This window comes from Poecilia latipinna, unplaced genomic scaffold, assembly GCF_001443285.1.
Source record: "Poecilia latipinna isolate Pla-1442-1.1 unplaced genomic scaffold, P_latipinna-1.0 Scaffold38, whole genome shotgun sequence".
In the NCBI taxonomy this organism is placed as follows: domain Eukaryota; kingdom Metazoa; phylum Chordata; class Actinopteri; order Cyprinodontiformes; family Poeciliidae; genus Poecilia; species Poecilia latipinna.
Window position 1 is genome coordinate 735,910 of NW_015112654.1, and position 14,153 is coordinate 750,062.

Sequence of the window (14,153 nt, forward strand, 5' to 3'; positions counted from 1 at the left end):
GCACTAATATTTCTTAAAAGTGCCCTTGCAAGTTGTAATTTGACCTTTTTGTTGACATCAAAAGCTCCTGGCATAATTCTGGTTGTATGCTTCAGCATACGTCTTAACAAACGATCTAAATTAACACCACAAATTCTGCTATCTTAGCTTGGACCTGGCTTCTAATCACAGCTCACATATTTTAAAAACAAGTTGACGTTAGAGCCGTTCCACAAATTCAATGTCAGTTTTACTGACTCCAAATCCTGCTTTGATGCGTTAGAACAACAAACTGTTTCAGTTTTTAACCATTTGGTTCGACATGTGCCCCCTAAGAAAAGCTGATAAGCTAGAGTGATCAAGAAAATTTCAGGAGCAATAACATAATATTCCGAAAAAAAATAATTTTGCGATATGACATGATAGCTTCTCGCCCTGACAGTTTAGGTCTAAATGACAAAAAATGTGTGTTGTGGAATTGAGGTGAAGCTTTTAAAAAGAGGGTGCACCAATAAATCGGCCCTGATTTTTGTATTTATGGGACATTAGAGATCAGCTGATACTTGCATCTAAAACCCTCGTCTTATCCTCCAATCTCTACAGTCCACAGTTAACAAAAGTCAGCCCACTGTTGCCAGCTTAGCAGCTTCATGCCTAAATTTAGCGACTTGTCAAAGAAAAAAATTGGTATTGGCTGAAATCTGAATCGGCACATCAGGCTTTTTAAGATCAGTGATTGGCCAGAAAACTGTAATTGCTGCGCTGCTAGTTTAAACTTAAAGAAACGGCTACTATCAAGTGTGGCTGCGGCAGAATCATGTTGTCAAACTGGTTTGCTGAAAATGTTCAGAAACTGGATGTACATTTCAGAAACAGGATGAAATAATAGGAAATGTATCTCTAAATTTTGGATGAATAACTTAACAGTTGAAGCTTGGACACAACTGGTTAATATTCCACATTACAGTTGCTTTCAGAAAGGAAATAAAAGAACAACAAAGAAGAACATGGACCTCAAATATATTCAAAATTTGGATTTGGCTCTGTGACAGGAAATCAACTAGTTTGTATCTGAGATGTAGTTTAGAAAGGGACATTTATGTAAAAATGAGTGTTGGTTATTTATTTTCGCTTGTGTAATTTGACCATGTATGGATTAGAGAAATCTACAAGAAATGGTGCATCCAGTTCTTGTTTATAGAATTCATTATGCAAAAAAAAAAATCAAAAGAAAAGAAAAAGTTTAAAATATACTGCTCAAAAAAATAAAGGGAACATTTCACTTTAATTTTGTGTGTGGCTCCAAATCCAGGCCTCCATTGGTTAATAAATTTGATTTCCATTGATGATTTTTGTGTGATTTTGTTGTCAGCACATTCAACTTTGTACAGAACAAAGTATTCAATGAGAATATTTCATTCATTCAGATCTAGGATGCGTTATTTGAGTGTTCCCTTTATTTTTTTGAGCAGTGTACATCATTAAAAGGAAGGTCACAAGTGATCTGACCTTCATCACTACAATAAGCAATTTAACCTTCTGACCCACAATTTAGCCTTCAATAAAACCTTCCTTCTAGTGCACATGTGGTTGTGTGACTTTAAAATGTATATGGTCATTCAAACATAGAAACTTTTCTGCAACTAAAATACAAAACTTTTTCAGCACTTATAAACTTTCATAAATTAAGTTTGAAAAGGATATTGTTGCAAATTTAACTTTCTACCTCTTACACACAAGGAAGTGAAAATATCCAGCAGTCTGGAGTGACTCTTGTCAAACCAATCAGTAAGCAAGCATATCAAAATATTATGATTTCCATGTACAATCCATCAGTAGCTGTGTGTGTGCTTCGTTGCTTGCAAATGTTAGCCAGAAGCCCTTCACATCCAAGTTTATGAAGGACTAAAGTCACTGTCTCCTTCTCCCATGTTCTTCATTCCAGCTGTCAGGAGCCTGGTATGGCTTTGATCTTCTGTCATTAGTCAGGCATGCAGAGACGGAGGCAAACATTCAAACTTGTCCGTTTTCTCTCCTTTTTTGCCCTTTCCCACGCTCCTTGCAGAAGACATCGGCTGACCAGTTTGTCTGTTTGAGTCATAAATGTACTGTTGTTGCTAGCGTTGACGTGTACAGGAAGCGACAGCGTCGGTGCGCTCAGTTAGCTCGTCTAATGCTTTCTGTCCCACAGACATTCTTTCAAAGGACTTTGGGGAGTCTCAAAGGTCAGAGGTTATTTGCTGAGCTCAAGTGATGCAACTTCAGTCTGAAGTCACATCAGGCATCATCAGGGAGCATTCACTGGAGATTCATGAGCTGCTGTTATTCCCTCTAACAGCACTGCTTTCAGTAGATTAGTGAACGGTAGAGACGTTCACATGAACATTTTGTTGATCCTACTGAATCAGAGAAAGTGTTTGCAAATACTGAGTCTGAGTCAAATACTTATTATTCCTGCAGAACACAGTAGTCATATGATATAAATCCACTATTGGTACAAAAAACTAAAAGTGAGAGAGGCAGTGGGAAGTCTATCTGGATAATAGGGAAAACATATTAATTATTTCCACCTGAAAACTTCTGCTATTAAGGCAGTGAAATATAAAAAATATTTAACTGCGGTCCAATCATATCTTGGTAATATTGCTTAAAGTGGTATTGCATTAACAAATATCCAGTTCCCCTGTGAAAATAAAAAAGTAAATACTTGCCCGTTTTCTAATATTTTTTCAAATTGTAGAGCTGCATAGCATCAACCCAATGGACCTACAAGTCTGAGATAGCTTTATATGCGTGTGCTGGGACAATCACTTGAAAAAGGCGTAAGTGCCGAGCACACAGAACGAGAAAGTGACTGGTTTTCTGAGTACTTCAGCCTGCTGAAGATGGTAACTGAACACATTCAGGTCACAGGTTTGTGGCTGGTTTCAAACAAAATTAAAAAGTTCAGTCTCATTTACAAAAGCCTCTTCGTGTGCCTGTGGTACATCCTGAACACGGTCTCTCTTTCCCTTCTCTTGGCGTCTGGTTCGTTACCTATGAAATAATATGTATTCAAATCAATTAATTATATGCAGTCCTGAAAAACAACTTCCTCTCTGCGTTACTTTGCTCCACTCAGCTTTGCCTGTTCTCTCCCTAATTTCGATCATCAATATTTCCTGCCTGACTTTGCTCCTCAGATTTTACAAAAAGCATGTCAATGAAAAGGTCCTTTTTATTGCACATTAGATTTATTTATGCATTTTTAAATACATTAAAAGTAATTTCAACAATTCATATTTAGTTTAGGCAGCTGTTTGGCTTATTAATTACTATGGAAAAGCACAAAGTTCAAAGTGACATTAGCTTTGTTTTTATGCAAATTTTTGTTCAATCAATTACACCCAATGTTATACCTCCATTATCAGCTGCCTCCTTCTTCTGTCTTCTCGAAAAAGATCAGTGAGCTTTGCACATTTAGTGGCATCCTCCACTAATGCCTCTCTTTTCTTTAACCCCACCTGGTTTCTTCCTACCTATTTTTACTCTCTAGTCAAAAGATGCAGCCGCTTCTCCACTCTGCCCAGACTTATAGCAGATGTGCACTAATGGAAAGGTGAGCTTTACAGGGGTGTTTTTTTTGTTTTGTTTTGTTTTTGTTGTTGAAATGATAGCTCCCAAGATGCCATTGCCATCTCTAAAAGGGACAGATCAAATTAGAGAAAATAGCACTGCTAAGATACATATTCTACCATCATTTTTCCACCCTCGTTCGTAGGCGCTGATCGACCCATGAACCAAACCACCCACCGGGAAACCTCCCAATTTTCGCCATCACCCCTTGGTACAGGAGCCAGAACAATGGTCAGGACCAGTTCTACAGGGGCACTGGCCCCTTTTAGCCCTTGTCAGTCAATTTCGGTGTCAAGGTTATCACAATTGTAAGTAGTTATGGTTGAACTGCCCTTGACTTTGGACCACCAAGCAACAGTTCAGTTTTTTTCCCTCTTTAGCCTAGATAAGACGCTCCTGATGTCGTCTTTGGTTCAGGGGAAAAGTGACGGTTGTATCCCATGTGTGAGCGATTCATCACAGCGGTACTCGATGCAGCAAATCCAGCCTCAGTTTACTCCTTATGAAGCTCCCACAAATTTGTTTTTTAATACATTTTTCTCGACAATCCTTACAGCTCTGCGGTTCTCCATACTGCTGGTGCATGTTGTCCCACAACCATTTTTCTTTCCACTAACTATGAATATTCTTGAAGGCAGAACTTCATGAACAACCAGTTTCTCCAGCAATGACCTTTTCTGGCTTCCTCTCGTCATGAAGGATGTCAATGACCGTCTTCTTGACATCTGTCACGATGGCAGTCTGGCCTACTGACCCAGACTGGCAGACCATTTAGAGGCTCAAGAAACTTTTGCAGATGTTTGAGTTAATTAACTGACTGGGTGTGGCACCGTGACTTTCCAATAGTTAACATTTTCACAATATTCTTTTTATTTATTTTTTTTTAACACGCTGAATTTGGGGTTTTACTTATCTGTAACTCTAATAAATCTACATAATACAGGAGGTTCACTTTGTGACGTGATTGACAAAAATATTTATCTTTTTTATATTCATATTCTATTTGGGTTTTTTTTACATGCACCTTTACAGTAACCACAACACCCAAACATGACGTAGTATGTAATGACACCCACTAACCACATGGTGGCAGAAACAGCACAAAAATATGTTCTTGTACATTCAGAGGTTGACATTTCTTTTCTTCTTTTTACTTATTTTTCTAAAAGTTGTTTTCAAATCTGCATAGCACGCAAGTCACATGAAGCGACAATTGTTTCACAAAATGAGGTGAAAAATACCTAATACTCACATTTTCAATGACAAATGTCCACTCCTTGTCCTCAAACTCTTCCGCATGAGGATCCTGTAAAGGCAGAAACAGCAATCATCAAGCTAGTATTTTTTTACTAGCTTTTATACATCTGTGGATGGATGAATATTGTGTACAATTTACACAATATTAGGAATCCAACAAAAGTCTAAAAGTGGAAGATCAACTGCTTTATTGGTGCTCTGCCTCAGCCTTGTGGGATACAACTACCTGAAATAAATAAGTGCCGTATGTTTTTACATTTACTGCATAAAAGCCCAGAACTGAGCTGACATTTTTTATGTATTTTGATGCTTTGAGACAGAAAAAAACAGGAAGCAGATACTTTTTGTTACAACTTTAATTATATGCATCCAAAATGTGGTCTGGGGGTCCTTTGTGGCTCTTAAAATGATGTTCTACAAATTTAGATCTACAAAATAGGAATTCTGCAACAATACTTGAACACAATCAAGCAAAGGGTGATACACAGTTACTTTTAGTTGCATATGCAACTAAAATTCCGCTTATTCCGATTTTTATTTGCATAAGCAAATAAACAAATTTACCATCTTTTTTCTTTCACCTCAAAAGTATATTAGTATGTAATGATCTGTCACATAAAATCCCTATAATAGACACTGAGGCTTGTGGTGCGACATGAAAACATAGGAAAAGCCTTTGAAATCTTTAAACAGGTTTAAACTATGTGTTTCCACATAGTTTAAATTGTTTTGGCTTCATCTTTTTAAAAGAATCCAAAACCGTTTGAAATATTTGATTATGACAGAGGAGTCGACTTTATTAGCAGACCACTGGGTTTCGCCTCATTTTCCTGCGGGGGTTTGTTTTCACCTCTCCATGCACTTTCGGATCTTAATATTTGTTTCATAAATAATACAGATAAATAATACCTGAATATAAAAAAATATATTTTTTTTTTCTTTTATTTTGATGCATACACTGTGTACAGTTTCATTTTCCGGTGACTGCTCCCACACAGAATTACTATGCAATGACAATAGAACAAATAAATGCACTTCCAGGCAATAAAATGTGTATTTTCTCATTTGACAAAGTAGTTAAATTGCATTTACATTTTAAAAAAAAATATTTCTAAAATTGCATAGAAAAGTTTAAAAGGTTAAATGAAAAATCTGTGGAATGTGCCAATTTATTTACACGATTAATCAATTACTTGTTGGAATAATCAATTATTAAAAATAATCGGCAGTTGCAGCCCTAANCTTTTTCACAAAAAATTTGAGAAANACAAAGTATTATTTAACGAAATGACCGCTCGACTTATTTTTGAAGTGATACATTAATGTTGGTGAGATATGGCTGCTTTTCACAGTTCAATAATCATTCTCCACCAGTGTTCAGATCTTTTACTGTCAAACAACATTTACAAATACAAACAGGAGGTGATTCTCCTGCTCTGAACGATCCTCTGAACTCCATTATTTTATGAGCACATAAACTGAGCCGAGCATCATCAGCCATCTCTTCTGCCTGCAACGCTGCTAAATATAACCAGCAGGTAGCTAAACACCCAATTTCCCCGTCTTTGTCTTTATTTACCCATTTCGACGAGGAAATTCACAGTTTGTATTTTTTCGTATTTATTTTTCTTGTGCATCCCATCTGCTGAGAAGAAGCAGATGCCAAGATTTAAAGCAAACAAAATCGAGTCCTGCAAAAACACGCCGGAGACTTCCTGCTGACTGAGCTGCTTGTTGACACTTCTGTGCACATTCTAAGGTTAGTTTTTATTTTCGGTCTTTCCTCGTGATTTATAAAAGTTCGGCTGAGGTTGTGCGCGGATGCAAATCTTGCAGCTTTTGAGCGTGATACAACACTGCTGACTCAGCTGTTCCCACTGCTGAGCCTTAGGCCAGGCAGAACTATGAATAAATCTGCCAAAGACTGTCTTCATTTACTAAAGAACTAATCAAGTCATTTCTATTTTCTAATGCAGTGCTTCTCTTTAATATATAAACATCTGCGTTTTAACACGAGGAGAAACACCCACTCCGCCTTCATTTGCATTTCTCTGCAGGTTTTAAACACTGCACAATTAAATCATGTAGCTGTGTACCCAATAAAACTGTGCAGCAGGCACTTCTGGGTAAATAAACCTAATGAAGCTGCTCACACAGAGAACAGGGAGAAACAAAAATGTAGCATGCGACATGTCGGTACATGATTTGTTTCCAATACATCTGCAATTATTGAAATTATAGGGAATTTAGTACAAAAAGCTAAAAAAAAAAAATAAAAAAAAAATAAAAAATCATAACACATTGTGTAACGATCCGGATTTTGTTTTACTGTTTGCTAACTGATACAAAACACTCTGAAGACGGGGTGGTGGTAAGCTACGGAGCCAGGGTTGTTTGATTTGGCCTTTATCCAAATGAAGAAGGTAAACTTAGCTTTACTGGTATTTGATTACAAATACAGCTTAGTGACTGTTTAAAAAAAAAAAAAGAAAGTGGAGGCTAAAGGAAAGTAGAATGGAAGACCTGGAACACATAAGATAGGATTTAAGTGTCTGGAGAGACTTTCACAAGATATGTCTTGATAAATCAGGGTTGGAATTTGCTAAGAAGCTTCACAAAAGTCTTGTTTCCATCTCAAGACAACTTGTTGTTAAGAATGAACAGACATGTGACAGGAAGTAAAAAGCTATCAACATCTCCTCTGAACATGTACTGGAATCTCTTGCTGTAATATTTTAAAAGCTTGTAAATAACTGTACTGATGCAGGATAGTTTCATAATGTAAAAAGGAAATCCCACAATAAGAAAAAAAAATGGAATAAAAAAAAAATCTAATTCGAACTGGACGTGACATCCTTGCAGTTTTTCTCAAAATGCTGACTTTTCAAATATATTAAAGGGCTCATTTAAATTCATCAAGCGATTAATTGATGTATTGGTTATTGTGACAGGCTCATATCAAGTGTTCACTTCAGTTTAATCGCATGAAAATATGCAATAAAATAGTCACAAAAATATGAGGGTGTACTACTTACTTTTGTGAGATACTGTATTATGCTTCTCCAATAAAATCTGCATTTATTCACAGGCTTATTAGACAATGTTAGCAGGGGTACCAATAAATGTTGTCAGCAATGAAAGTGTTTATGTTGGGCAGCCTGGTGAGGGCTAAGAAATGGAACAGGACACGGCACAGTGAGCTGGTCTGTCAGCACAGAGGCTCTGGCATGTTTAAGTAAGCCTGGAACGTAATTTAGATTAAGGAATGTTGTCTATAGACAATTACATGAGCAAATATAAAACAAAAACACTGGTAATAAATGTACATGTGCACATTTTTTTTCTCATATTTCCAACTAGTCTCAACACAGCCGTAGCTTACCTTAAACAGAGTGACTGTAATCTCAATGTTCTCTGGTACAGGCCACACTACAACTCCTCTGTATGGGTTTTTGATGCCAGGTTGCCAGCTATGGGACTACAGCGACAGAGAGAGAAGAGAAACAACAATGCCAAGAATAAATTTGAGATGGGGTTTATATACATATATATACATATTTTAAATGGCATTTAAATACTCTCTCTACATATATATAAATAGAGAGTATAAATCACCAACCTTAGAGGATTTCCGACGACTTCTGCGTGTCCAAACCACCACCAATTTATCTGGTTGCCTGTGAAACAGAAAAAATGGAGGATTGGTGGAAAAGGAAAAAGAGTTACTTTATCTTTGGACTTTAGAGCATAAAACCGCATCGAGTCTTTAACGTAAACGCTAACGTACAACAGAAGCAGATCCTGAACTACACTTTGAATCAAAAACATACCGTGTTCTGCAAAAGTATTCATACCCGTTTGAACTGGGGGTCTTTTAGGACTAGAATAACACTAACTGGCTATCTCGGATCTTCCCACAGTTTATTTTGAAACTTAAGTAGGACAATGAGCAGCGGGCAGGCACGGCCAGGTGTTGATCAAGTGTGTGAGATTTAAGCACATCCATGACAAATTATTTTTTGTTCACAAGGATGCGCTCACATCAGACTCCATGTACGCTCAGGTTGGGGACTAAAGAATAATGCCATAATTATCAGTGGCACAATGTGGAGGAATCACAAAATCTACTGGAAAATGAGGGTGTTTTACCATTTCACTCCCCTACAGATGCAACACACACAGCCCTTTATTAATGAATGCCACATTTGTAATGTGAGTGACAAGTAATTGAGTTGGCAGATTTTTGCACCTGAGCTTTGAATCTTTCTCCAGATTTACAACAGACCTCTTGACAGCTTCTCTGATAAAGGCTCTCCATCATGCCTGGCCTGTCAGTTAATGTGGATGGACATGTCTTTGTAAGTCTGCAGTTGTCCCATACTCTGTCCATATTCAGATGATAGATTGAACAAAGCTCTGCGGTGTATAAGGTATTAAATATTGTCTAATATTCTAATCCTGTTTTAAACTTCCTTGCAACTTTGTCTTGTCCTATCTGATGTGTTCCTCGATCTTCATGGAGTGGTTTGTTTCCCAATGTTCTCTCTAAGGCCTTCACTGAATCACAACACCTTGGTTTTAAGAGTCTGATGCAACCGTAATACCAAAAGTATCACTTTTAAGAAAAATAACTATTGCCAGCTGGATTTACTGCATCTACATGAACCCTTAAGTCATCAACTCTCAAAGCCAAATACCAAAGCAGCTGTTAGGGAAACAATGACACAGTGTACCAGAGACAGAACACAGAAAGGAGAGCAAGCAACAGCAAAATGACAGCAGAGGGAGAATGACAAAACAATTTCAGCCTTGAGGAGAAGCTCTTCACAGAGAAACTATTGTTCAGCGACACATGCTATCTCAAAGCGCAGACACAAACAAATATCAGCCACTCGGTTTCCCTTTGTGCAGCATTTGCTGTGCTATGAAAAAAATGTAAATCATTTGTCTGAAGGCTAAATGATTTCACACCATTTCTGAGTTTCTCTCCAACTTCAACACTGCAAAGTCCTGAGAAAGTCCCATCTGCAGCAACTCTCAGAAAACCTCTCTCCTTTGGGTCGCTTTGAACACACCACTCCCAGATGGGCATGTCCTGCAATGGTTTGTCCTTTGGTAAGTGAACCTAGAATCATAAAACCAGTGAGTGAGGATAATGATGGCGAACCGCTCAGATAAACCTCTATATTACAGCTTCCGGCATCCCAGCTTTCTGTTTGCATCAAGGGTTTCTGCAATGTTCACCAACTCAAAAACACTTTGTAAGACCATTATGAATAAAATGTAACATCTATGTCACAACAAAGTTTACAAAAAATATTTTTTTTTCTTTTTAGGAGACCAAAGCTGTAAAAATTCTGGGTCTTTTTGTGGCTCTTGGCATCTGCTCTGTGCTTCTCATATTGTGTATGGCTCTCTACAGCCTTAACCCTCACAGTGCCAAGCGTTTTTTGCACAGAATATAAACAGCGTTGTATAAGTTGACAACAGAAGTGAGCAAATGCAAATGGTAAAGACGAACATTGTCCAGTCAACTGTTGATAAAATTACAGCTAGCTGGCTAGCAAGCCTTAACAGCATCTTACCTGACAGAATGCAGTGAGTGAAGATATCCAAGTACAATTCAAAGTCTTACCTGATAGAAAAATCTTCCAAAAAAAATAAACCTCTATGGAATATGAGATTAAATGGTCCTATCACAACAAAATTTAAGACCTGTGATTAATGCTTTTAAAGCCGACTAAAATGTCTTGAAGTCATTAAAGAAAATGTAAGATCTTAATTTTAGATATCTGAATTTAAGATTCAGTCCAATTCTATGCTTTTTGCTCTGAGTGACGTTATGCTTTATTATATGTAGAATTCCTAATTGTACTTTATGAACCATTTGAAAGAAGGTTAGTGGCCTTTTTTTTTTTTTTTTACATGTTTGAAAAAGGTAGTCAACCTATTGTTTTGTCAGTTTGTGTTTCTTAAATATTTATTTTTACATTGGCTGTTGGACTTTTAAGTCCACTGGACTGGACAAATTAAAGTTATGTTTTTTTGTTGTTTTTTTTTACATGTTTGGCCAAGCTTGTGAAGCTATTGGTGTCTTTAAATGGGATGCACTGGTGCAGAGTTGGCAAATAAATTTGTAATTGTTTTCATTTATGTCTGCATTGTTTTGTTTTTTGTTTGCTTGTTTTTAAATTAACATTTAAGTCAGTTCAGAACTGTTTTTCTGTGCTGAATACTAATACTAAACTTCAGATATTGGTATAAGTGGAAAAAGTGGATCAGTGCACCTCAAGCTAAAACACAACTGTCACTTGACTTTAGATTGCAGTGGCTACAAAGGCAATTGAAAGTCCATGGAAAGCTCTGTTACAATTGCTGGGTACATTATGAATTGGGGTGAAGGACACCGTGGTAGAAAGAGCCAAAACCATGAGGGGTTGGTCTGGTTGGTGTGTGTCAAATTATCATCCAGATCTAGGTTTCATAGTATCAAATGTCCTGAGTTGATCTGTACGTCACATCCAAGTGGTTTTAATTCTCTGGCTGATTCAATGTGCATAAGGATCAGAGGAAAGATGTTAAATATCTTGGGAAAAGGGCAACAACAAGCTGTGGGGTTTCCTCAAATAATTAGATTGACTTTAAAATATAAGAAATATGGTTTAATAATTTATTTACATAAGATAACTAATGTATTTTAGGATCCAACTATCAAAAATATTCCACACTTACTAAACACTATTGGACTGAAGGTGCTAGCCAAAATACAGACAGTGCAGGGTTTCCCCCAGTGTATTATAAGCCTGGCGGCCCGCCATGCTTTACTAGCCCCGCCGCCAGGCTAAGCGTTGCTTGTTTACATTTCTAGGAAAAGAAAAAAAATTTTTTTTTTTTTAAGCCAGGCTGCAAGCGTCACTGTTGCTCTTAGCATTTCACTAGCAGACCAGATTTATTCCTAAAGGATAGGTTTATAATATATAGGTTTATAGTTTATGCATTTAAAGCCGACAGCGCGCGGACTAATCACACAGCTGCCTCGCGCCCTGTCGTTGCTTTACCTCAGCGGGATCGCGCGCGCCTCCTTCCACTCAAACTGGACACAGGCTGACCTGTATGGATGTTTACATAAACTTAGTGAGGAATTATGATCCTTTGGAGAACTCTAGGTAAGAGTTTAAAACCCGCCGCTTTAGCTCTGGTTGCGCAGCTCTATGTGAACCGCAGGAATAACTTGTAGCGAATTCAGAGGCGCGTTGTGGAGCGTTGAGAATGATTTATCTTTGTGAACGAACAATTATATGCGTCGTTTACATCTCAACACGCTGCCCAGCGTGTGGCTCTGTGTCTGTCTTCCCTGTAAAGTTTATGTCTGTGGTCCCGGTTGGCCGGACCATCTGTGGATAACGAGCAGCGCTAACCTGATCATGCAGGTTCAGCCCGGTGAGGAGCTTTAACGCTCTCCTCGGAGTCACGCATCACGCTGATTTTATATAATTTGAATATTATTTTTAGTATTATTTTTCCGGTTACACGATGCATCAAACCATATCAAATGCGTCGTCTACTTAAACTCGTCCCATAAACTCGACCAACCAGAATAGTTTCTGTGACTATTAAAAACTCAACAGACACGAAATGGAAGAGCTACTAAAGCCACATTAGCAGCATTGAATTAAATCTCCCGTTTGTTGCGCATTTCTGCGTAGTGCAGCAGATTACCTCATCATGCAGGGCCGGTCCAAGGCTGTATGAGGCCTTGAGCAGAATCTGACTTAGGGGCCCCTTTTGTTGCTATAAACATCAGCACCTCTAACAGCTTCTGTGTTAGATTTAGTGAAATATGGGAGAAGGGACTAGTTTAATTGGCCAGCCTAAAAAGCAATAAGTTATAACTGCAGTTTACTAAATTGGATATGTAAATTCAAAGATTAAACTCACAGCATCAGATTGTTGCTATGGTAACAAAATCTAACTATGAATATTGTTCTTTGAAGTTTTACAAAGTAAACTTGCCAGCTCCTTAAAATCTTGTATTTAAATGTTAAACAATTTAAAATCATTTATCTATGCCTAAACAATTGAATAAAATTTAACAGCATTGATCATCTCAATAAACAAGTGTTACATTTATGTATCTGTGGTCTGTTTTAAAATATTAGCGTTTATGGGGCCCCTGAAGTTCTTGGGGGCCTGATGGAGCCGCTGACTTAATTTGGATTAAACAGAAGTGCAAATTTGTTGTTTTTAGGTTTAAATAGCATTTCACTGGAGATCTTTTCCCGTAACATATAATTACACAGTAATACTTCTACATTTCCTGTCAACTTAACATCTTTTAATACAAAAACACGGTGGACCGCCTCGACGCCCCGACCACCGGGCTTAGCAAGTTTTCTGGGGGAAACCCTGCAGTGAAATAAAATGTTAACAAATAAAACAATTTCAGGCAAAAAAAAAAAAATGTTTGTGGTTAAAGAATTGAAATTCAGCGGACAATAATCTGTTAGGATGGCTGGAAGTGCAGGGTGTGTCAGGAAGTTATGGCTGCCCTGTCTTTTCTGTAGGCAAAAGAAGGAACCGTAACATATCTGATATTGTGTCAAAGCTGGCATTACTCATAGTAAAAAAAAAAAAATTTTAAAAGGCAAAAGTCAAGGTCAAGGGGTCCTCTACTTAAAGCAGACTTCTTGTCTCTTACAAGGCAAATGTTCAAATGTATCCTCCTCTGTAGCCTTTCTGAGTTTGTCCAACATACAGTAGACGCAGATCGGGAATGGAGACATTTTTGTTCAGTTTCTTTCATTCAAGGACTCACCTTGCCGGTCTTTAGCATAACCCTCTGGGAAATCATCAGAAACTCTGGGCAAGCAGCTTCAAACCACAGTGATACATGTTAATTAACTGTCTTCAATTAAGGTCTGTCTGACATAACTAATATATTTAAGACCATCTGTTATATAAATTTTTATAATACTGCACAAAATATTTTCTGATTTAATTTGTAGCATAATACACCTTTAAAACAAAAAAGATAACAGAGATAAAAGCTATGGAGTTAAATCAAAATTGCTTATGCCAGTGGTTCCCAAACTTTTTCTTCTGCGCCCCCCCAGTGGTTTCCAAACATTTTCTGGGCCCCCCCTATGGATTACAAATGGCTGTCTGGTTGAAACGACGCGTGTGACAGGGGCAGGGGGCAAAATGAATGTATGTAGCTGAAAATATACACCCAACATCGGAAGTCTACAAGGTACTTGTTAAGCTTAAGGTTCTGTATTGATATTAGCTAGTCATCTTTTAGC

General features: G+C 37.6%; 1 protein-coding gene across 7 annotated transcripts in view; it reads right to left on the reverse strand.

Moving 5' to 3' along the window:
- Positions 1-14,153, reverse strand: part of ehbp1 (EH domain binding protein 1) — a 189,335-nt gene that overhangs the window by 165,503 nt on the left and 9,679 nt on the right. For all 7 annotated transcript variants that reach the window (XM_015045733.1, XM_015045743.1, XM_015045785.1 and 4 more), the window contains 3 exons: positions 8,471-8,528; positions 8,234-8,329; positions 4,847-4,900 (listed from right to left, as the gene is read on the reverse strand). In XM_015045733.1, coding sequence (XP_014901219.1) covers positions 4,847-4,900; positions 8,234-8,329; positions 8,471-8,528 — 208 coding nt within the window. The remainder of the gene's footprint in view (positions 1-4,846; positions 4,901-8,233; positions 8,330-8,470; positions 8,529-14,153) is intronic.